Source organism: Geotrypetes seraphini, chromosome 2, assembly GCF_902459505.1.
Source record: "Geotrypetes seraphini chromosome 2, aGeoSer1.1, whole genome shotgun sequence".
Taxonomy (NCBI): Eukaryota; Metazoa; Chordata; class Amphibia; order Gymnophiona; family Dermophiidae; genus Geotrypetes; species Geotrypetes seraphini.
The window spans coordinates 453,328,619-453,351,874 of record NC_047085.1 but is presented as its reverse complement, the minus strand read 5'-3'; the positions used below and the strand labels follow the sequence as shown (position 1 = coordinate 453,351,874).

Below are 23,256 nucleotides of genomic sequence, written 5' to 3'. Positions count from 1 at the left end.
ATGCCACTGATCCAGGGCAAGCAGTAGCTTTCCCTATGTCTTTCTCAATAACAGACTATAAACTTTTCCTCCAGGAAATTATCCAAACCTTTCTTAAAACCAGCTACGTTATCCACTCTTACCATAACCTCTGGCAATGCATTCCAGAGCTTAACTATTCTCCGAGTAAAAAAAATATTTCCTCCTATTGGTTTTAAAAGTATTTCCCTGTAACTTTGAGTATCCCCTAGTCTTTTTAATTTTTGACAAGAGTGAAAAATCGATCCACTTGTATCCATTCTACTCCACTCGGGATTTTGTAGACTTCAATCATATCTCGCCTTAGCTGTCTCTTTTCCAAGCTGAAGAAGCCTAACATTTTTAGTCTTTCCTCATACGAAAGGTGTTCCATCCCCTTTATCATCTCGGTCGCTCTTTGAACCTTTTCTAGTGAATGCAGAGGTCGCACTATGGAGCGATACAGAGGCATTATAACATTTTTAGTCTTGTTAACCATCCCTTTTTTGTTTATTTATATTTTTCAATTTACAATTCAAGTATCACTTGTACAGAAAAATAAAGATAAGCCAGTAAAGTACTAATATAAACATTTCTGCTACCAAACTTGTTACAAGAAAAATCATTATAGCTTAACTTCAACTCTAGTCCACTATATGGATCCAAGGCATGCATAGCGGATGATTAAAGTAATTTTAACAAACTAAGTTGTTATTAAAAGAAAATAGGCCCTTTAGGCAGAGACAGGACAACAATAATCAATTATCCTCTTATTCCACCTTAAACCTGAGGTGCTGTAGACAAAAATGTTGTCAACTGGCTTGGATCAAAGAAAACATATTTTTTCATACTATATTGTATAACACATTTACAAGGGTGTCGAAGATAAAAAGTCGCCCCCAAAGCTATAACCCCTGGTTTTAGAAGAAGAAATTCACGTCTCCTTTTTTGTGTTTCTCAAGCCAAATCTGGAAAAATCAATATTTTAAGTCCCATAAATTTCTTAAGTCTATTTTTGAAGAAAAGCCTAAGCAACCAGTTTTTATCTGGTGCTAAGGCTACTGTAATCAACAGTGTCGCTGGAGTAACCATTTCTATATCAGAACGCTCCAATATTGCAGTAACATCTAACGGTTGCTGGTCCTTTTCTTGTAAGCGCTGCTGTTCCTCTCTTTTAATAGGTAGATAATAAGCCTGCGTAAGAGGTGGCAACATATCTTCAGAAATTTCCAATATTTCCATCATGTAACGTTTCACTATGTCTCTCGGTGATATTGTTGCAATCCTCGGAAAGTTAATTAATCTGAGGTTATTATTTCTAGAGGAATTTTCTAAGGATTCCAGCTTCCTTCTCAAGTTAGTATTATCTTTTATTAGTGTTTCTCTAATTTGTTTAGAAACTTTTAACTCCTGATGAATATTTTCTATGGAGCTTTTAGACTCATCAATTTCAGCTTTTAAATTCCCCATTGTAACCTCTTGAACTTTAAGTCTTTCTTCCAACTGGCTCAGTTGGGGTTTCACAGATTTTGCCAAATCTGCCACCAGATCCCAAAGAGAATCCAGGGTTACCTCTCTGGGTTTTTCAATATGAAATGCATTAATAAAATGAGAAGTCTCACCAGTTGAAGTTGATGTTCTTTCTTGAACAGCATTTCTCTGGTTCCAAATTACCCCTTCAGTTGTTGTACTCTCAGTCTCTTCCAAACTCTCCTGAAAAGAAGAGTTAGTCTCCAGTCTCCCCTCTCTGATATCTATGGCCTCCGGGGGAGAGCACTGCTCATGCTCCAACAGCACTTCCTCTCGTGGGGAGCTGGTAACCTGAGGCGGAGGGGGAGGTACTCTGGCGTCGGGGCTTAATGTTGTTTCTAAGCCCAAGGAGTTGACATCCGTTCCGCTCCGGCGCGACTCCAGCGGGACCCCCGACGCCCGGGGTGTCTCCTGCATACGTCGGAGGATCTCCTCAATGTTGCCGAACACCGCTGCACCGGGCTGCCGCGAGGCTCCAGCGGCACTGCGTCCTCTTCGTTTCGGCATGAAGAAGGGAGCAGATATCTCGGGCAGCGGATTAAAAGCTGTTAGAGGTGAGACTCTTCGGCGTGTTACTCAGCCGGTAGGGTCTGCGGCCATCTTGGATCCATCAATTTTGGTGACTCACCATCCCTTTTTTAATAATGCCTAGCATCTTGTTTGTTTTTTTGACCGCCACCGCACATTGGGTGGAAGGTTTCATCGTATTATCTACAATGACACCCAAAGAAACATGAAAAATAGAAACATGATGGCTGATAAAGGCCAAATGGCCCATCTAGTCTGCCCATCCACAGTAACCATTATCTCTTTCTCTCTGAGATCCCACGTGCCTAACCCAGGCCCTCTTGAATTCAGAGACACAGTCTCTGTTTCCACCACCTCTTCTGGGAGAGTGTTCCATGCATCTACCACCCTTTCTGAAAAAAGTATTTCCTTAGATTACTCCGGAGCCTATCACCTCTTAACTTCATCCTATGCCCTCTCATTGCAGAGTTTCCTTTCAAATGAAAGAGACTCGACTCATTCGCATTTACATTACGTAGGTATTTACACTTCTCAATCATATATCCCCTCTCCCGCCTTTCCTCCAAAGTATACAGATTGAGATCTTTAAGTCTGTCCCCATACGCCTTATGATGAAGACCACATACCATTTTAAAAGCCTTCTTCCGGACAGACTCCATCCTTTTTATATCTTGTTGAAGGTGCGGCCTCCATAATTGTACACAATATTCTAAATGAGGTCTCACCAAAATCTTATACAGAGGCATCAGTACCTCTTTTTTCCTACTGTCAACCTAGTATCCTTCTAGCTTTTGCCATCACTTTTTCAACCTGTTTGGCCACCTTAAGATTGTCACATACAATCACACCCAAGTCCCGCTCTTCTGTCATGCACATAAGTTCTTCACTACCTTTATTTTAGCTAGCTCTTCACACAACCCTCTGAAAATCAGTCAGGGTCTATTACTTCTCCATCCCTATTCATGTTTGTTTTCTGTGGTCCCGCTGCTGGCGTTTCAGCCATGAACACAGAACAGAAATTTGTTAATCAATTCGGCTTTTTTAAAATCAGCTTCTACATATTCTCCCCATCACCTTTGAGTGTCAAAATGCCATTTTTGCAGTTCTTCCTATCACTAATATATCTAAAAAATGTCTTGTCTCCCCATTTTACCATGTCAGCTATTTTTTTCTTCCATTTGCATCTTTGCTTTCCTGACTAAATGACCAGCCTCTCTTAACTTTTCCAGATATTTTTGCCTATCTTCCTCTTTCTGCGATCTTTCACTACTTGGGAATCCAATTATCCATGGATGTTTGGGGCCTTTACCGATTGAATGTAGATCACTTGCTTTCCACTGCTGGCTACTTGGTGTGATTTGCCCCTTTCCTTGATGGGAGGGTGCATCTTTTTCGGATGGTGTTGTTCCCTAAGTGGCTTTACGTTCTACAGACACTCCCTTTGTGTCATCTTTTGAAAAAAGATGTCCGGGCCTTTTACTCTTTGCTCTCGAAGTTTTGTTGGGGGGGGCAGGAAGCCTAAGTTGTGGTAGCAATTGCTGGTGGGTTCTTGGGATCGGGGAGGCTTCGGGGTGCCGAATATTGCTCTTTATAATCAGGCTTGTCTGTTATGCTATATTCGGGATTGGGTTTTGGGTACTACTCTCTATACTGATACCTCCCTGAAGCAAGATTATTTTTATCCTACTCACCTTCTCTGTCTTCTCCATGCTGAGCTGGTGGAGGTGCGTGCTCCTACTAGATGTAGTGTCTTGTTTAGACTGCTCTGGGAGGTGTGGCAGCGGCTGCTTCCTCTGTGGCGTCAGGACCCCCATGTTAGTGTTTTATTGCCACTGACTGGTACCCTTTACTTTCCACCGGGGCTGGTCCCTTCGGTCTTTGGTAGATGGCGAGCTGGGGGCTTTGCGCTTTTTTCCTATGTTTTGCAGGACAATGAGGGGCTCTTGTCCTGCAATGAGCAGTTGCAGCGTTGCATTGCCTCCCCTGGCCTTGCTTATGCTCATTGTCAATTACTACACTATGTGCAATCTCTTCCTGAAGGTTCCCTAGCTTTGGATTTTGGGCTTTGGTTTTGTGCCTTCTTAGATTGGGGGGGGGGGGTAGGATCCTGAGCCTCAGGTCTTGGTCTCCTTTTTTCATAAGCTGCTTATTGCCCTTGGGCCTCCCTGGGATTTCTCCTCGGTGTTGGAGGCTTGAGGTGGATTTTTTTGCTCCGAGCTCTTAAACGTATCCGAGCCCTAGTGCATAATGCTGAGCTCCATGAGAGCCACTAAAGAACCCTGTTGAGAGCGTATGCCTCCCAGAGTCGGGCCTACCACAAGGGCTGTGTGGACACCCAACACTGTCTTACTTGTCTAACTGAAGTGAATTCTTACTTTAATGGCATTTGGGGTTGTGAGTATTCAGGGTTTTTGGGGAGCTTTGGCTTCCTCCTTCGGAATCTGTTGCATGTTCTTGTCCCTCTCTCTGTGTTTCATGTATTTGCTCATTTCTCTGTGTTATCTGTTTATACCTCTGCTGAAAAACTGTTTTTGAATAAATGCTATATCCTGGGGAAAAAGTGTATTCTGAATTACTGGTTGGCTGATGTTCCTCCCTCCTTCTGATATTAGAGGAATAAATTACACGAACTGATAGGAGGCCAGAATAGCTTACTCCTCTCGCCTCAGGAGCAGAGACTTTGTCCATACTTGGTCTCCTTATTTGGACATTTTGCATCCCAGGAGTCATAGTTGCATTTTGAACAGACCTCACCTGTCACTTTGGTTCCCCCTTTTTTTGGACTTGGGGAGGGAGGGGGGAGGGTTTGCTGGGAGGGGGTCTGCCAGGGGGATTGGGGGAAGGGGTGCCTTTGTTACCCAGGAGGACATCAGAGTCCAGTCCTCTTGGGGAGGGGGCTTTCTTGTATACTTTTATATCTCTTGTCTACCATTTTGCATTTGTTGGTTTGTGGTTCTTCAAAACAGATTTCAACTAAGAAAGAAAAAAAAAAAAAAAGGTATGTTAGACCTCTTGGTCATTTGGGTTTCAAGATAGCTTTGAAAGAATTGTCTTATGGAAGTTATGACAATTTAGTTGATGTGTGTTGTGTTTTAAAAAAAAAAAAAATCCAATCCTTAAACTTTGAACTCCTCACTATGCCTGATATCTAATCTGTGCAGTTATGAAAATTCTTACACACGGTCAGAAAGTAGTGCCATTCTAAAAGCTTCCTCAATCTTGTCTATCTTGTATTCACTCAGATGATGCTGCATGTAAAATACAGTTCCTTATTTATCTGTAAAATAAATGAAATGTTTTATAGTTTATTGCATACTTACGTCAATGGCAGTTATCAGAAAAACTGAAATTGTAGTTATTGATAGCAGCTAACTATGAATTATTTTCCTCTTTTTGGTCCATTCTTAAGGATAAATGTGATTAACTTAAATAGTAGAGAAGCTTTGAAATGATATCTTCATTTGTTGTTGTTTTTTTTTTTTTTTTTTATTCACTACAGATTTTAACACTGAACACCCCAGAATGTCCCTGAAACCGCGGTTAGTGGATTTTGATGAAACATGGAACAAACTCTTAACGACAATCAAAGCAGTTGTTATGCTAGATTATGTTGAGAGAGCAACATGGAATGACCGATTTTCGTATCCTTTAAAGAGACTAACAGTTGTGGAGTGTGCATATAAAGTTTAGAAAAGCCAAAAGAACTGAAATGATTTTATTGGGGATTTAGCTGTTGGCCTTCTCACATTACATTACAGTGAAGTCTTGCTGTTTACTTTTGCATTTATGTGGCTAAGTAGATTTGAAAATTCTTTTCATTTATCTAGGATTTATGTGGTTAAAATGATCTTTTAACCATGTAAATTTTAAATGGTTCAAAATCCTCCATCTGTCTGCTGAAAATGACTAGGCAAAAGAGTCCAGGTTGAGACTTGTCTTGGGTAGATTTTCAAATGTGACTGGTTATGCTAGCTGGCCAATTTTGTCTGGAAAGTTCCATGCAGACAACTTTCTCCACCTACTCCAAGTTTTGTACATGTAGATTTAACCAGATATTCAGCCATATTAGCTGATCAGTTGCAATTGAATATCTTTTTATTTATTTATTTATCATTTTCAAATTAACATTATCAAGTATAAACTTGTACAGAAAGCAAATTAAGCGTGAAATTATTACAAAAACAAAATATAAAGGAAAAAATACATGCTTAAATTCAGCTCAAGTCCTGAATTCAAAATAAGATCCAAGACTTAACGTAACGGGATCTTAAAGGAAAAAATATAAGAAAACAAAGAAACAAGACTAATCTGGTTGAAGTCAATACAATACTTTAATTTAGGGCTTACATACTTAGGGCTCCTTTTACAAAGGCGTGTTAGGATCCTAACGTGCGGAATAGCGCACGCGCACTAGGAGGCGGTAGTTTTTCAGCTAGTGCGCGCTAATCCGGTGCGTGTACTAAAAACGCTAGCTCACCTTCATAAAAGGATCCCTTAGATTTTATCTTTTTCCTTTTCCAGTCGCGATAGCGATAGGAAAGTTGTTAGTTGGAAGGGTTCGAAGAAGACATACTTTTGAGAGGAGAATAGTACACAATGCATTTATATAACATAACATCATACTTAACTGCGTAACCATGAGTTCTACATGGTTTACAAAAGATTATAAACTAAAAATAATTTAAGAATGACAGAAATTATTAGACCAAGTATTTTGAAAAGAGATAAGTTTTCAGTTGAGTTCTGAAATATTTATAAGAACAAGCTCCAAGCAATAACAATCAAAATTCTCTGTCGTGTGAAGCTGCTTGGAACATAAATAAAATGTTGCCCCTAAGGCCAAAACTCCGGATTTTAATAACAAAAATTCTCTCCGACGCCTTTGGGTATCTCTGGCCAAATCTGGATACATTTGTATTTTCAATCTTAAGAATTCCTTCTGCTTATGTTTGAAGTAAATTTTCATAAGCCAGTTTTTATCCGGGGCCATAGCCACCATCAATAGTAAAATCGCCGGTGTTACTGACTCTTTTATCAGAAAGCTCAAGCAATGCAGTTACATTCAAATCCGGAGCAATTTCTTGCAGATTTTGCAATTTATCAGGCAAATAATAAACCTAAGATAGAGGGGGTAAAACCTCCTCTGCAATCTCCAAAGCCTCTAGCATCTCTTAACATTTCCCTAGGAGTAAACATAGTGCTCCTAGGGAAATTAACCAATCTTATATTATTAGATCGGGAAAAGTTCTCCAAAGATTCCAATTTTCTTTGAAGATTTGTATTGTCCTTTATCAAAGTGTCTTAAATATTTTTGGACATAGTTATTTCTTGATTAATATTACCCAAAGAGGCTTTAGAATCAAGCATTTTAGTTTATAAATTCTTTGTCTATTGCCTGGGCTTTCATTTTCTTCTCCAAGCATTGAAAATGAGGATTTATTAAGGTCGGTATATTTACCACAAGGTCCCAAATGGATTCTAAAGTTACCTCTTGGGGTTTCTAGACTTGAGGCAAAATAAATTTTTGCTGATGAAGTTCATCTCCAGCTGCTCCTTTACCACGCTGATCTTTTTTCTGGACTCGTCTGTCCCCATGCAATACCATTGCTTCAGGTTCATACCTGAACTCTCGTCCATTTGTGGAGAGTCCAGCTCAGCTCTCCCTTCTCTGGTCGCTCCAGCCTTCAGGATGGGTAGTGCTTAAACATCTTGGTGCTGCTCCATCCTCGGGGAGTTGGTGCCCTGAGGGCGTGGTGGTGCACCCTAGTGTCGGGACTAAGAGTGGTATCCAGTCCCAAGGAGACCGCCTCCGTCCTGCTAACCCGGGGCGTCTCTGGCAGGAATGTCTCGGACAACAAAAGAGAGGTGGCTTGCATCCGCTGTAGGAGTTCCTGTATGTTGCCAAAACCGGTTGCTGATGAGCTCTGCGAGGCCCCAGCTGAACTCTTCCCTCTCCGCTTTGGCATCATGTATCAAAAGGTAAATTTGCTAATAGAAAAGCTGATACAAGCGAGCTCACTAGTGCGAGTTGCTCAGCCTGATCAGTCCGCAGCCATCTTGGATCTCTGAAAGTCATAATTGAATATCTTGACAAAGTTAAGTGGTTAACTTTGATATTCATTTTTAATAATGGGGATTGGAATTGAAGGATGAATTTTTACAATGATGATTTATTATATTTTGGTTATTATGTTATGAATTGCTCTGAATTCTTGTATCAAGAAGGGCAGTATGTAAATTCAAGTTGTAAAATCCATACCTGTGGTGGTGGTGGTGATAGTTCTTGAATCTTGATCATAGAAATTAATTAAATATATACTTATCTAGCCCTGCCCAGCCTAGATAAGTGGGTCATGTTATCCTGTTAGCAGATAGAGCCAGAGAAAAATAAATGAGAGCTTACTTTACTCTCCTTATAGGGGGCTGGTGGTGCCCTCATTTTCAAGTTTCAAGTTTATTTCAAATTTACTATACTACCCACTCGAACCTTCTGGGCGGTGTACAAAATACCTTAATATTATACCAATTAAAAAAATAATTTAGGCTAAAACAGACCGGGGGGGGGGAAATAAAAAAATGATTTACAGACACGGACGAACAGGAACAAAAGGGAAGAAGGGATTGGGAATTACAATTGATAGAAAAAGAGGAAACACTTAAAGGGAACAACAAAAGGTTGGGGAAATAGTAAATCTAAGTTGTCCTAAAAAGGACAGTTTAGGTTACAAAGGCATCTCGAAAAAGGAATGTTTAACATGACCTTGAATTTGATCAATGTTGTATTTTCCGCAAGTAGTTGGGTATGCTGTTCCAGAGAAAAGGTGCATTAACAGAAAAAATGGATTTCCTCATAGTACTGATCAGTTTCAATGAGGGAACGATAAGAAGATTTTACGCAGTGGATCGTAGAGACCTTACTTGTGTATGAGGGATAAGCAAATGCAAGGGACCTGGGGAGAGGAAGAAGCAATATGGATTGCTCTGAAAAGAGAAGATGGAACTTCTATCTACGTGGGTGTAGTCTACAGACCTCCGACTCAATCGCAGCAAATTGATAAGGATCTGATTGTGGATATCCAAAAGTTTGGAAGGAAAGAGGAGGTTCTGCTGTTGGGAGATTTCAACCTGCCGGATGCGGACTGGAATGTTCCGTCTGCGGAATCGGAAAGAAGTAGGGAGATTGTGGATGCCTTTCAAGAGGCTCTGCTCAGACAAATGGTGACGGAACCCACAAGGGAAAAAGCGATATTGGATCTGGTCCTCACAAATGGAGAGAGTATCTCTAATGTTCGAGTGGGTAGTAGCAATCATCAAACGATTTGGTTTGATATAACGGCTAAAGTGGAGAGTGGCCGCACGATACTTAAAGTCCTAGATTTCAAACGTACGGACTTTAATGCAATGGGAAAGTACCTGAAGAAAGAGCTGTTAGGATGAGACATAAGAGAAGTGGAAAGACAGTGGTCTAAGCTGAAAGGAGCGATAAAAATGGCTACGGACCTTTATGTGAAGAAAATCAATAAAAACAAGAGGAAAAGGAAGCCGATATGGTTCTCCAACCTAGTGGCTGAGAAAATAAAGGCGAAAGAGTTGGCGCTCATGAAATATAAAAAAACCCAAGAAGAGGAGAGCAGAAAGGACTACAGGGTGAAACTGAAAGAAGCCAAGAGAGAGATACGTTTGGCGAAGGCACAGGCGGAAGAACAAATGGCTAAAAATGTAAAAAAAGGGAGATAAAAATTTTTTCAGATACATTAGTGAAAGGAGGAAGATAAAAAATGGAATTGCTAGGCTAAAAGATGCTGTGAACAAATATGTGGAGAGTGATGAGGAGAAAGCAAATGTGCTAAACAAATACTTCTGTTCTGTGTTCACAGAAGAAAATCCTGGAGAAGGACCGAGATTGTCTGGCAAAGTCAGAAACTGGCTGTCGGACAGACGCCAGAGGGTGGTGGTTAATGGAAGTCGCTCGAAGGAAGGAAAGGTGACTAGTGGAGTCCCTCAGGGTTCGGTGCTGGGGCCAATCCTGTTCAATATGTATGTGAGTGACATTGCTGAAGGGTTAGAAGGAAAAGTGTGCCTTTTTGCAGATGATACCAAGATTTGTAACAGAGTAGACACCGAAGAGGGAGTGGAAAATATGAAAAAGGATCTGCAAAAGTTAGAGGAATGGTCTAATGCCTGACAACTAAAATTCAATGCAAAGAAATGCAGAGTAATGCATTTGGGGATTAATAATAGGAAGGAACCGTATATGCTGGGAGGAGAGAAGCTGATATGCACGGATGGGGAGAGAGACCTTGGGGTGATAGTGTCCGAAGATCTAAAGGCAAAAAAACAGTGTGACAAGGCAGTGGCTGCTGCCAGAAGGATGCTGGGCTGTATAAAGAGAGGCGTAGTCAGTAGAAGGAAGAAGGTGTTGATGCCCCTGTACAGGTCATTGGTGAGACCCCACTTGGAGTATTGTGTTCAGTTTTGGAGACCGTATCTGGCGAAAGACGTAAGAAGACTTGAGGCGGGCGACGAAAATGATAGGAGGCTTGCGCCAGAAGACGTATGAGGAGAGACTGGAAGCCCTGAATATGTATACCCTAGAGGAAAGGAGAGACAGGGGAGATATGATTCAGACGTTCAAATACTTGAAGAGTATTAACGTAGAACAAAATCTTTTCCAGAGAAAGGAAAATGTAAAACCAGAGGACATAATTTGAGGTTGAGGGGTGGTAGATTCAGGGGCAATGTTAGAAAATTCTACTTTACGGAGAGGGTAGTGGATGCCTGGAATGCGCTCCCGAGAGAGGTGGTGGAGAGTAAAACTGTGACTGAGTTCAAAGAAGCGTGGGATGAACACAGAAGATTTAGAATCAGAAAATAATATTAAATATTGAACTAGGCCAGTTACTGGGCAGACTTGCACGGTCTGTGTCTGTGTATGGCCGTTTGGTGGAGGATGGGCAGGGGAGGGCTTCAATGGCTGGGAGGGTGTAGATGGGCTGGAGTAAGTCTTAACAGAGATTTTGGCAGTTGGAACCCAAGCACAGTACCGGGTAAAGCTTTGGATTCTTGCCCAGAAATAGCTAAGATGAAAAATTACAAAAAATAAAATTAAAAAAAAATTTAAATTGAATCAGGTTGGGCAGACTGGATGGACCATTCGGGTCTTTATCTGCCATCATCTACTATGTTACTATGTTACATGTTTCTATTATATCTGACACGATTAAACAGGGCATTCAACTGGGTGATGTAAGCAACTGAGAAGGAACGGAATTACAAATTTTTGTTGAGGGCCTATTATGCCCCTAATACGGCATGCTAGCAAAACTGTGTGTGGGAGATCATTGTCTTAAATGTTTATAAGCACATGCTACACTTGGCCATATGTTCTGGCTGTGCCCTTACATATCTTCATTCTGGACACAACTAGCGGGCATCTGGGGCTGCACATGTGATTGCACCCCAGTTATCTCTTTACATTGACTGACTTTCATGTTGGGTAGGAAATGGCATTCTGACCTGCTGGCTTTCTCCACAAATGCAACGATTTCTCATTGGAGAAACTTGATGATAAAACAAGTCTTTAATAGAGTGTCGAGACGATATTGACCTGGACTCACAAGTGGGTCGCTTGTTTGAACAATGCTGGAAGCCATTCTGTGCTACGTTGACTCCATATATTAGAGCTAAGATTTGGTATTGATGTACCGGTACTTATGTTTTTATGTATGCAGAACCTAGGAATCCTATTGTAAATGTTGTTCCCTGGGAGGGGGGAGGGTAGGTAGGTGGGGGGGATTGAAGGGGTTGGTTGGTTCTTATAGTTATATGAGCTTGTTTGATGTTTGTCTTACTATATTATGCTGTCCGTTTATTCTCGAAATATCAGTAAAAATGATTTAAACATAAACAAATATAACGCTACTCCCCCTCCTTTTCTTCCTACCCTGCTTTCCTGAACAGATAATAGCCTGGTATAACTACATCCCAGTCATGGTTCTCCATGAACCAGGTCTCCATGATCACCACTATAAATAACTCATCTTCTTCCATCATAGTTTCTAGATCCAGAATCTTGTTTTCCATACTTTGAGCATTGGACATTGCCCCCTTTTCCCATCTGTGTAGAGGTATTCAGTGATTTACTTACCTGAGGGCTTATACTTATTTGGGGGCTTTGATCACCATGCCCCATCACTTCTAGTTTAAAGCCCTCTTCAGTAGATTAGCCAGCCTACTGCCAAAGACACTTCTTCCCTTTTTTGATAGATGCACACCATCCCTTTGAAAATCATCCCATGGTCCAGGTAGCCAAAATGCTCTTGACGACACCATCCACCTAGCCACGCATTCATCTCCAGGATGTGAGCTTCTCTGCCCTGGCCTTAGGGAGGATGGATGAGAATACCACCTGTGCACCTGTCTGTTTCACCTCTCCCAGAGCCACAAAGTCACAGGGGTACCTGGCAATATCATTAGTGCCAACGTAGATGAGCAGCATTGGATTATAGTCAGGCTTGATGAGTCTCAGCAAGCTCTCTGTAACATCTTGGATTTTGGCGCCAGGCAGTATAAAATCTGTTTTACTGTTGGGGTTTTGCCAGGTACCTGGGTTGGTCACTGTTGGAACCTGGACCTTTGGTCTGTCTCGGTATAGCAACTTCCTTATATTCTTATGTACAATAATATTCATCATGGATATCCTAAAAATATGACTGAGGTGCTTCTAGATCCAGGTTTGGGACCACTGCCTTAGGGAATAACACTTTTCAAATTATCCACCCACCACCGCAGCCTAGCGCATATTCATAATTTACAAACTCATGAGCAAAATGCATATACCCCTACACCCAATGTCCAACAAGCAGCACAGGTTGGAAAAAATTCATAAGCCATGCTCTGCAAGCTTTCACCACTTGATGTGTAATTTAATACACTGAAAAATAAGAAAATATGGTTTATCTGTCTGATTTTATTTTTATACTGAATGTAATAGGTGCTAGTATGTTTGTGGCATGCACTTTGACCTGTATACCCAAAACTCTTTATTTTGATTGGTACCTTTTAGATGACACAAGGAGGCCAACAGCATAACAAGTAAATATCTTAGGTAGAAGACTAATGATTTAAATAGATAAAGTAATAGAAAAATTAGGTAGTAATTTGTTTTTACTTTTGTGCATAAGAGCTTATTATGGGGCCTTTTTACTAAGCTGTGGTAAGCACTTCCACATGGTTATTGCAGGGTAAAAAGCACTTAAGCATCCTGCAATAGATTCAGGATTGGTGCATGCTTCCCACATGCTAAAAAATAGAATTTTATTTTTTAGCCTGGTGGTGTGTCTGGGTGTGGAGAATAGGCATGCACTACACTAATTGGTTAGTGCAGCTACATTGCTGTGTGCTAATTAGTTTGTGACCCCTTACTGCTTAGAAAATAGGCGTTGGTAAGTGCTTAAGCATTAATGGCCAAGTACTAATGGGAGCATTAGCACGTGGCCATTTTACTTTCATGCTAAAAGAAGCCTCAGCACATTGGAAAGGCCTGTGATGGAGATTGCGCTTGTCACATTTTAGTGCAGCTTAGTAAAAGGACCCCTATATTAGCAGATGCTTAAGTATGTGAACATTAAAGACCTTAACAAACCAATTAAAGAGACATTTATGCATTGTGCGTAGCTTATCCTGAACCTCTTGGAGAGCGACTTTATGCAGAGACTAAAATATTTTTAGAGAATCACGTTCACCAGTTACATAAGGTAATTCCAGATGACCTAAAATAAACATGTTTTGTCTGTGCATTGACAAAAATGATGTGCTCTGTGGCAGTTTGGTAGGAAATACTGCTGAACATCACATTAGTCATATGTTGCATAAAATCTTAAGATTCTTTCTCTATGATTGAGTGAGAGAACAAAGGAACTAAGTGAAAGTATGTCCAGTTGACATGTGACAAGGTATTTGCATATCACTGAGTATATGATTTTCTAGGAAACATTTCATAGTAAACCTTAAAGGCTTGATACCTGTGTTGAAGAGTCTTAGCCCCCCTGAGTTAGGCTCCTAAAATTTTTATCTAGTTTCAGTTAAGGAGACTTATTTAAATCAAATCAATTTTAAATCCTCTAGTCAGAAAGATTTGATTTAAATCATGGTTTTCTACCGAAAGACTCATTATCCCAGGACAAGCAGGCAGGTATTCTCACTAGTGGGTGACATCCAACGGAGCCACGATGCGGACATCTTACAAGCATACTTGGTTGTAGAAACTTAGAAGATTCGAGTTGCCCACACTGCGCATGCGCGAGTGCTTTCCCGCCCGATGCACCGGGCGTGTCTCCTCAGTTCTTTCTCTTCCGTGGAGCTGAGAAGTCCGTCTTCGACTCTCTGCGCGAAGTCCCTTCACTTGTGCCTTCTGTGCCCGCGGTTTTGAGTTTTACTTTGCTCATTATCGTTGGCTCACATTGCGTTTTCTTGTTTTCAAAAAAAAAAAAAAAAATTCTTTCCATCGTTCAACCGGGTAGGCCGTGTGGCCGCGGCCCCGTGGCTTCGATCTTGCGGCGGAGCTTTTTTGGCCTATGTCCCGGCCTGTTACCGGTTTTTAAAAATGTGTCAAGTGCCAGCGCGCGATTTCGTTGACGGACCCTCATCGACGCTGTCTTCAGTGTCTAGGGCCTCAACATCTTCCACAATCGTGCCAGCCTTGCTCCACACTTACAGCACGTGCTTTTAAACGTCGCTGCATTTTGTGGGAGTTGCTGTTCAGCATGGAGGCGTCGCTGGAGCTGCCCGCGTCGCAGAGCGCCACGCCTTCGACTTCCGCTTCAGCTTCTTCGGCCTCGAGTCTGCTCAAGCCTGCCTCGTTCATGCCGGCTTCGACTCCGATGCCTGCTGCGGTGCCTTCCGCTGTCTCCTCAGGTCAGATAACACAGCCTCCCATTCCTCCAGTGGTGCTCAAGGTGCCCAAGGCTTCTAAGCCCAAGCCCCCGGGCGGCCGAGTTAGCGATGTCCGTGCTGGAGGTCCCATTGCGGATGCGGATCCCTCTTTGCCGGCTTCGTTCCATGCCATAATGGAGAAGCGATTTGTCGAGCTCTTTACTAAGATTAGGCCGACACTTCTCTCCCAAATCCAGCCTGGGATTTGGGACACTTCTCTCCAAAATCCATTTTCATCATCTTGTTCATTCATAATCTGGAAGAGAAAAACAAGCTTTCCTGCTTTATTGGTTCCAAAATTTTTTTTCAACTTGTAATGAATGAATCGAAAGGAAGATGATAAATCGTAGGGGCTGAAGTCATCCTCTCCCAAGAATCAATCTTTGAGGCCACGGTCCTGTTCACGTGACTCCTTTTGCCAAACTTCACCTCAGAATCCCTCAGTAGACTCTGGCTTCTCAATGATCGCAGGCTTTTGATCCACTTTCAGCACATTACAGTGACTTCTTCTCTATGGCAATCTCTTTAATAGTGGATGCTTTCATTCAGTCTTTCTAGAAGTTTGCTATTTCAGACACCCCCTCATCAGAAGGTCCTCCCAACAGACTCCTCAACCTATGCTTGGGGGCTCACCTCGATGGTCTTCGTACTCAAGGGCATTGGTTCGCCACAGACCTTCGAAATCACATAAATTTGTTAGAACTTGGAGCAATCTTCAATTCTCTCAAATCTTCACGATCAAGTAGTGCTCATTCATACAGACAATCAAGTCGCCATGTACTACGTGAACAAGAAGGGAGGGACTGGATCTCGCCTCCTTTGCAAGGAAGCTCAGAAGGTTTGGAATTGGGCAATTCTTCACAACGTTTTTCTGAAAGCTGTCTACAGTCATGATCGAGACATTCAAGTATCTTACGGGCCGCATCGAGGCGGAGGAAGATATCTTCTTTTTTAAGGGTCCCACGACAACAAGAGGGCATCCGTTGAAAATCAGGGGCGGGAAACTACGAGGTGACACCAGGAAATTCTTTTTCACTGAAAGAGTGGTTGATCACTGGAATAGTCTTCCACTACAGGTGATTGAGGCCAGCAGCGTGCCTGATTTTAAGGCCAAATGGGATCGGCACATGGGATCTATTCACAGGGCAAAGGTAGGGGAGGGACATTAAGGTGGGCAGACTAGATGGGCCGTGGGCCCTTATCTGCCGTCTATTTCTATGTTTCTATGTTACAGTCAAGGAAAGAAAAACGCACTGGTGGACAAATTGAGTGTTTTTCTACAATCTCATGAATGTACACTCAATTCGCCGTGTCTCCCATCACATTTTTTCTCGGTGGGGGACTCCTCGAATAGATCTTTTTGCTTCTCCCCACAACAACAAACTGTCTCAGTTTTGCTCCAGAATTTACTCTCCTCACTGCCTGAAGGCAGATGCTTTTCTTCTGGAATGGACAGAAAGATTCCTGTATGCATTCCCTCCGTTCCCTCTCATTCTCAAAACACTTGTCAAACTCGAACACAAGCATGCCCCTATGATTTTGATAGCTCCTTGGTGGCCCAGGCAACCTTGGTTCTCCCTTCTACTTCAACTCAGCAGCAGAGAGCCATTGCTTCTACCAGTTTTTCCATCTCTGCTTACACAGAGTCACGATTCTCTTCTTCATCCCAACCTGCAGTCTCTACATCTGACAGCTTGGTACAAACCGCCACCAGCTGAAATCAAAACCTCAATAAAAAGAGGCAAACAACACTCAGTCAAGAGCTAATGTAAAGCCATATCATAGGAGTATCGTGATCATTTTTCCTAAGTTATGAAATCAGGCAGACAGTATTGCTTTGTACCAGGCCTATATAGAAACTTGCAGTAGTTCAGTCTGGACACCCCTAGCACACCCCTCAGAAAACAGCAAAAGGGTTCCATTAACAATCCATGCAAAACAAGGAACTGGTTGTTCTGACAACACTTCCAATTTGTAACTGCATGACTAAGAGAAGGTCAAATCTGACTTCCAAACTGATCACATCCAAAACCTGATTTAATGCCATCCCAGTCAATCAGGGCTTACTATACAGAGGGATACTTTTCCTCAAAAGCTACTATATTATTACCAAATCCAACCTCTCCTTTCTGAGCACACTACCAAAACCCTTATCCACACTTTTATCATCTGTTGCTTAGACTACTGCAACTTGATTCTTTCAGGTCTTCCGCTCAACCATCACTCTCTCCTTCATTCCGTTCAAATTCTGCCACCATACTCATATTACCCCTCTCCTCAAGTCACTGTATTGGCTCCCCATCCATTTCCATATACAGTTCAAACGCCTCTTACTGACTTACAAATGCATTCACTATGCAGCCCGCCTATATCTCTCCTCGCTTATCTCCCCCTATGCTCCCCCCCCCGAACTCCACTCATCGGGTAAGACCCTCTTATCAGTACCCATCTCGTTCACTGCCAACTCCAGACTCCATCCATTCTATCTTGCTGCACCTTATACCTGGAACAGACTGCCTGAGTCAATATGCCTTTCTTTAACTCTGTGGTTATTGTTTTGTTTTAGATTTGGAGAGCTCTGTGTTGGGGAGGACTTGTTTATTTGCTGCATTTTGTGGCGTTTGTTGGTGCTTGAGGTTGTGGATGTGAGTGTTTTGTACATCGCTTAGATTTAAGCGATTCATAAATTTTTTAAATAAAAATGTCAAGCTCCATCTCTATCAGTATTTAAATCCAGTATTTAAAGCTCACCATAAAATACTTATGTCCATCCTATCATTCTCTCTGCAAGAAACTCCCCAATCCTATACAATATGTCCTGTCTGTCCAAATTAAATTGTAAGCTCTTCTTAGAATGGACAGTCTATTGTATGTTAAATATGAGGTCTGATCAAAATGTTCCAGGGCTGATTTTATACAAATTTATTAAATAATCTTACAACGTATTCCATTGTGTCCCCTTCAAAGTATTCCCCATCACTATGTATACACTTTTTCCAATGTCATTTCCACTTCTGGAAACAGTCCTTAAAACGCATCTTAGACGATTGTGAGCCCACTGGGACAGAGAGGAGAAAATGTTTGCGTACCTGATTGTAAACTGCCTAGATATCCTTAATAGGCAGTATATAAATACCTAAATAAAATAAATAACTTCAAACCTGCAGTTTTCTCAGTCTGTCAGAGACATCTTTGCTGCTTAAAAAAACCCGCCACCAGGCAATGTTACAACCAGAAGTGGATTAGGCTTTCTGCTTGGTGCGATCTTCATCACAAGGAGCCTCAGTCTACCTCCTTGTCTTCCTTTCTGGATTATCTATTTCATTTATCTCAGTCTGGCCTCAAATAAACTTCCATTAGAGTCCATCTTAGTGCAATTGCTGCTTTTCATCAGCCGCTAGAGGGAAAACCTTTGTCTGCTCATCCTGTGGTTTCTAGATTTATGAAAAGATTTCAATGTCAAAACCACTTCTCAACCCACCTCCAGTGGTTTGGGACCTCAATGTTCTTGATAAACTGATGAAGCCTCCATTTGAACCAATGTCTTCGGCTCATCTGAAATATCTCACTTGGAAAATTATCTTTCTCATCGCTCTCACTTCTGCTCGCAGAGTTAATGAACTACGGGCTTTAGTAGCGTATCCACCTTTCACAGTATTCCATCATGACAAAGTGGTGCACAGCATTTATCCAAAATTCTTACCAAAAGTTGTTACAGAATTTCATCTCAATCAATCGGTTGTACTTCCAGTATTTTTTTTCCCAAACTTCATTCTCATCCTGGAGAATCAGCTCTTCATACTCTGGACTGAAAGTGTGCTTTGACTTTCTATTTGTAAAGGACTAAGCCACATAGATCTTATCCTCAACTTTTTGTCTCCTTTGATCCAAACAAGTTGGGGCACCCTGTTTTCAAAAGAACAATCTCCAACTGGTTAGCTGCTTGCATCTTGTTTTGCTATGCTCAGGCTGGTCTGCACCTAGAGGGTTGAGTTAAAGCCCACAAAATTAGAGCTATGGTAGCTTCAATAGCCTTCCTTAGAGCTACTCCTATCGAGGAAATCTGCAAAGCTGCCACTTGGTCCTCGGTTTATACATTCACTTCACATTACTGACTGGATTCTTTTTCCAGATGGGATGGCCATTTTAGCCAAATAGTATTACAAAATTTATTCTCCTAAACACCAACACTCCCACCATCCCATTCTGGTTAGCTTGGCGATCACCCATATGTGAGAATATGCTGCCTGCTTGTCCTGGGATAAAGCAGTTACCGTAACAGGTGTTATCCAGGGACATCAGGCAGATATTCTCACTACTCACCCATCTTCCCTGGTTGGCTTCTTAACTAGCTATCTGAACTGCGGAGACGTGTGCCCTACGTTGGGCGGGAAGGCACTCGCGCATGCGCAGTACAGCAGTCGCAAGCTTTCTGAAATTCTTCAAGCAAGATTGCTTGTGAAGCTGTCCGCATTGGGGCTCTGTGGATGACGTCAACCATATGTGAGAATATCTGCCTGCTGTCCCTGGATAACACCTGTTACGGTAAGTAACTGTGCTTTACATGTGAACAAAGTAAAGAAACATGATGAGCGAGAGATGAAAGTAGTACAAACATAAAAAACTGCAATTAATCCCCTTGCGCGACAAACAAGAATTATTGTTTGGGACTTGGCTTGTCCCATCCATAATACACTATTTTTCTCTTCTTAATGGTGCAGGGAGTCTCCTGAAGCAAACTATTTTTTTTTTTATATCTATAACTAGTTCCAGATATATGTTACAGAAGCTGATTTATGTTTAAATAATTTTTATTGAGCCAAGGTACACACACAGATCCATCAATCCTCACAGAAAACAGAGCTCAATCAATTTTCAACTTTCAAACTCCCCCCTCCCCTTTCCGGAGTCCCTCTATGACTAACAAAGCAAACAATATGCAAAGGCAGAATCTTTAGGGAAAGCACCAGTAGTTAGGATTACACAATCAACAGTTCAAAATCCGACTCCTGGCCACAGGAGTCATAGTGTTCCATAAGAGTTCCCAGGTAGCCGTAAAACGAAGGCCGTGCACAGAGAAGAGATCCAGGATACTCCGAGGTTCCCAAGCAAGCAGGTTAATCATCTGGACCCTCCACAGGGAAAGCATGGGAGTTATTGGCTCCAACCAGTGCAATAGAATACATTTGAGAGCAGACAGAATAGACCACCACAAGAAAGCCCTATTGCCAGGCTGTCGAGGGTGATGAGGAGGTGGAATTCCAAAAAGAAGTTCAGGTGTGAGTCGAACAGTCATCTTCCAAATGTATCCGATAAATGCAAACAGGCCAGACCAGAAAACCTGAACAGCCGGGCAAGACCAAAACATATGGCCAAGCATAGCTTCCAAATGTCCACATGTGTCACAACCTGCAGAAGGGCAGAGCTTAGCTCGATATGCCCACTTGGGCGAAACAAAAAGTTGAAATATCAATTTATATTGCTTTCAAAAAAATATAAATATTTTCTTAATGAAGGCAATCTAGTTACAGCAGTTACAATGATACCATCAGGTAGTGCCACACTGAGATCCTGAGCCCAGGCAGTCTGATATCTGGCGTAGTCAGGCAATGGGGTCTCATTCTTCAGATAACGATGATGAAATCTGAGGGGAACTGGCAATTGAGTGCCAAGGGTATAGGCCACAGACAGGAGTTCCCGTCTATCAGCACCCAAATTATCCAGAATACAGCTATAAAATTAATAAATAACTCTAAAAAATTTGATCATGTAACACCACTTCTCAAAGAGGCTCATTGGCTTCCTGTTAACTACAGAATCACTTATAAGCTATGTTTAATTATCTTTAAAACTTTAATTAATAAGACCCCTGCTTTTTTATATAGATTACTGATTCCATACTCTGCAAAGAGAATTTTACGTTCTAGTGAACAAAATCTGCTATCGATCCCATCTTTAAAAATTATTAATACAAGAAGACAACTTATTTTTTCTTGTACGGCACCTCAAACATGGAACGCCCTCCCTATTTCTTTACGGGAGGAGAAAGACCTTGGAAAATTTAAAATTGAGTTAAAAACTTTTCTTTTTAAAGATGCCTTTTCTACATAATTTTATATTTCATGAATTAATCATTTGGTTGAACATGTTTTAATTACTGTATATCCTTTTCGTATATGCCCTTAATGTTTCTTCTTTATTTTAAAATTATATTTCATCCCTCCCTTCCTAGTGTTTTATATTGTTTAAATTTAGAATATTTTAGCCATTATTTAAATTGTATGTATTATGTATTGCATTATTATTGTTCTTTGATTTTACATTGTAAATTTTAAATGTAAATCGCTTAGAATATCCGATTAAGCGATTTATCAAGTCCCATAATAAACTTGAAACTTGGTTCGCTGAAGGGAAGCCACATAATGGTGAATCTGCAAGTAAGCAAACTTATCTCTGCCAGTCAGGCCATAGTCTCGACATAGTTGAGCAAAGGGTTTCATTGTACCATCTCAATGAACCAAGTGAAACAAGTATATCAGCCCCAGTGCCTCCCAATGAGTGAACCGCGAGACCCCCATTCCAGGCAAAAAACGTCTATTAAAGCGAATAGGCAGAAAGGGAGACTCGTGGGCACTTATGCCATGAAAACGGCATAGCCATGTCCAGACACGCCTCCAGACAGACCTGAAGCCCCCGATGAGAGGGGAAGGGTGAAGAAATGGAATGCAAATAAGCACTGAATTGATCCCCCAGAAAACAAGTAAGTTCTAAAGCGGTATAAGAAAAATCAGACGTTCCCCTAAAATAGAAGCTGATTTATTTGGGGGAGGGGGAAGGTACAACATGAAGATCAACTTTACTTTTTCTTTGGCCTTAACAAATTTTTTTCTGTGTTATGAGCAGTTCAGGAGCCTACTTAAGTTTAAGTAACTGATTTATTATTTGAAAAAAAACTTGCATTCAGGTTTTCTTTAAATACATATGTACTGTGATCTTGCTCTTGCCAATCTTGGCAGGGGGAGACATAACATAAAAATCTTACATATTCTTAAAATTGATGGAATGCATCTCTCTTTGATAGAAAGTTCTGGATTCCGAAGAACAAGTTTTAGTTATGTATCACCGATACTGGGAAGAATATAGTCAAGGAGCTGACTATATGGACTGTTTATACAGGTAAATGACACCTAATTCTAAATGAATATCTCTGCCAATTTTGTACAGTACCAAGTTGGCAGTAGAGAATAGGGTATATGCATAAATATTAACTTTAATATAAAGAACATGTTCTTTTAATGACTATTATCTATGTAATCCACATTTTGGTAGGTAATTTGGCATTACCATTAGGATCATGGCCAGTTGTTTCCCCTCTAGCAGTGTGGTGTTGTACTACAAGTTTTTGTTTTTGCTGATATTTCAGACCTAGTTAAAAAATAAAAAGAAGCATATATCGCCTACAAACATTTAGGAAAACAGGAGGCGAAAGAGGACTATCTAGACAGATCCAGAGCTGTCAAAAAAGCAGTCAGAGAGGCCAAAATCCAAATGGTGGAAAATCTAGCACAGAACATTAAGAAAGGAGATAAATCTTTCTTTAGCTATATTAGTGACAGGAAAAGAAACAAAGATGGGATTGTACGTCTGAAGCAATCGGACGGTAACTTTGCAGAATCAGATTCTGCCAAGGCAGAACTACTAAACAAATATTTCTGTTCAGTCTTCACATGTGAAGCACCGGGAGACGGTCCACAGCTTCAGACGGGAGATAACCAGAAAGACCCGTTTCAGGATTTCGAATTTACGCCAGGTAGCTTCTACAGCGAACTATCAAGACTCAAAGTGAACAAAGCCATGGGACCAGACAACCTACACCCCAGGGTACTCAGGGAGTTATGTGAAGTCCTGGCGGAACCATAATCTGTGCTTTTCAATCTTTCCCTACGCACAGGAAGAGTCCCCTTGGACTGGAAAACCGCCAACGTAATCCCACTCCACAAAAAGGGCAGCAAGACAGAGACAGCAAACTACAGGCCAGTGAGTCTCACGTCTATAGTGTGTAAAGTCATGGAAACACTGATCAAACGGAATCTTGACACAATCCTAGATGAGGAAAACCTACGTGATCCCCACCAACACGGGTTCACCCAGGGTAGATCCTGCCAATCCAATCTTATTAGCTTTTTTGACTGGGTTACTAGACAACTGGATGCCGGGGAGGCACTGGACGTGGTGTATTTGGACTTCAGTAAAGCATTTGATAGCGTC

At 41.4% G+C, this 23,256-nt stretch overlaps 1 protein-coding gene across 2 annotated transcripts in view; it reads left to right on the top strand.

Moving 5' to 3' along the window:
* CUL2 (cullin 2) overlaps positions 1 to 23,256 on the top strand; it is a 275,413-nt gene that overhangs the window by 26,403 nt on the left and 225,754 nt on the right. For both annotated transcript variants that reach the window (XM_033931518.1, XM_033931517.1), the window contains exons 3-5: positions 5,555 to 5,696; positions 13,709 to 13,811; positions 22,070 to 22,164. In XM_033931518.1, coding sequence (XP_033787409.1) covers positions 5,578 to 5,696; positions 13,709 to 13,811; positions 22,070 to 22,164 — 317 coding nt within the window. In that variant the 5' untranslated portion in view covers positions 5,555 to 5,577. The remainder of the gene's footprint in view (positions 1 to 5,554; positions 5,697 to 13,708; positions 13,812 to 22,069; positions 22,165 to 23,256) is intronic.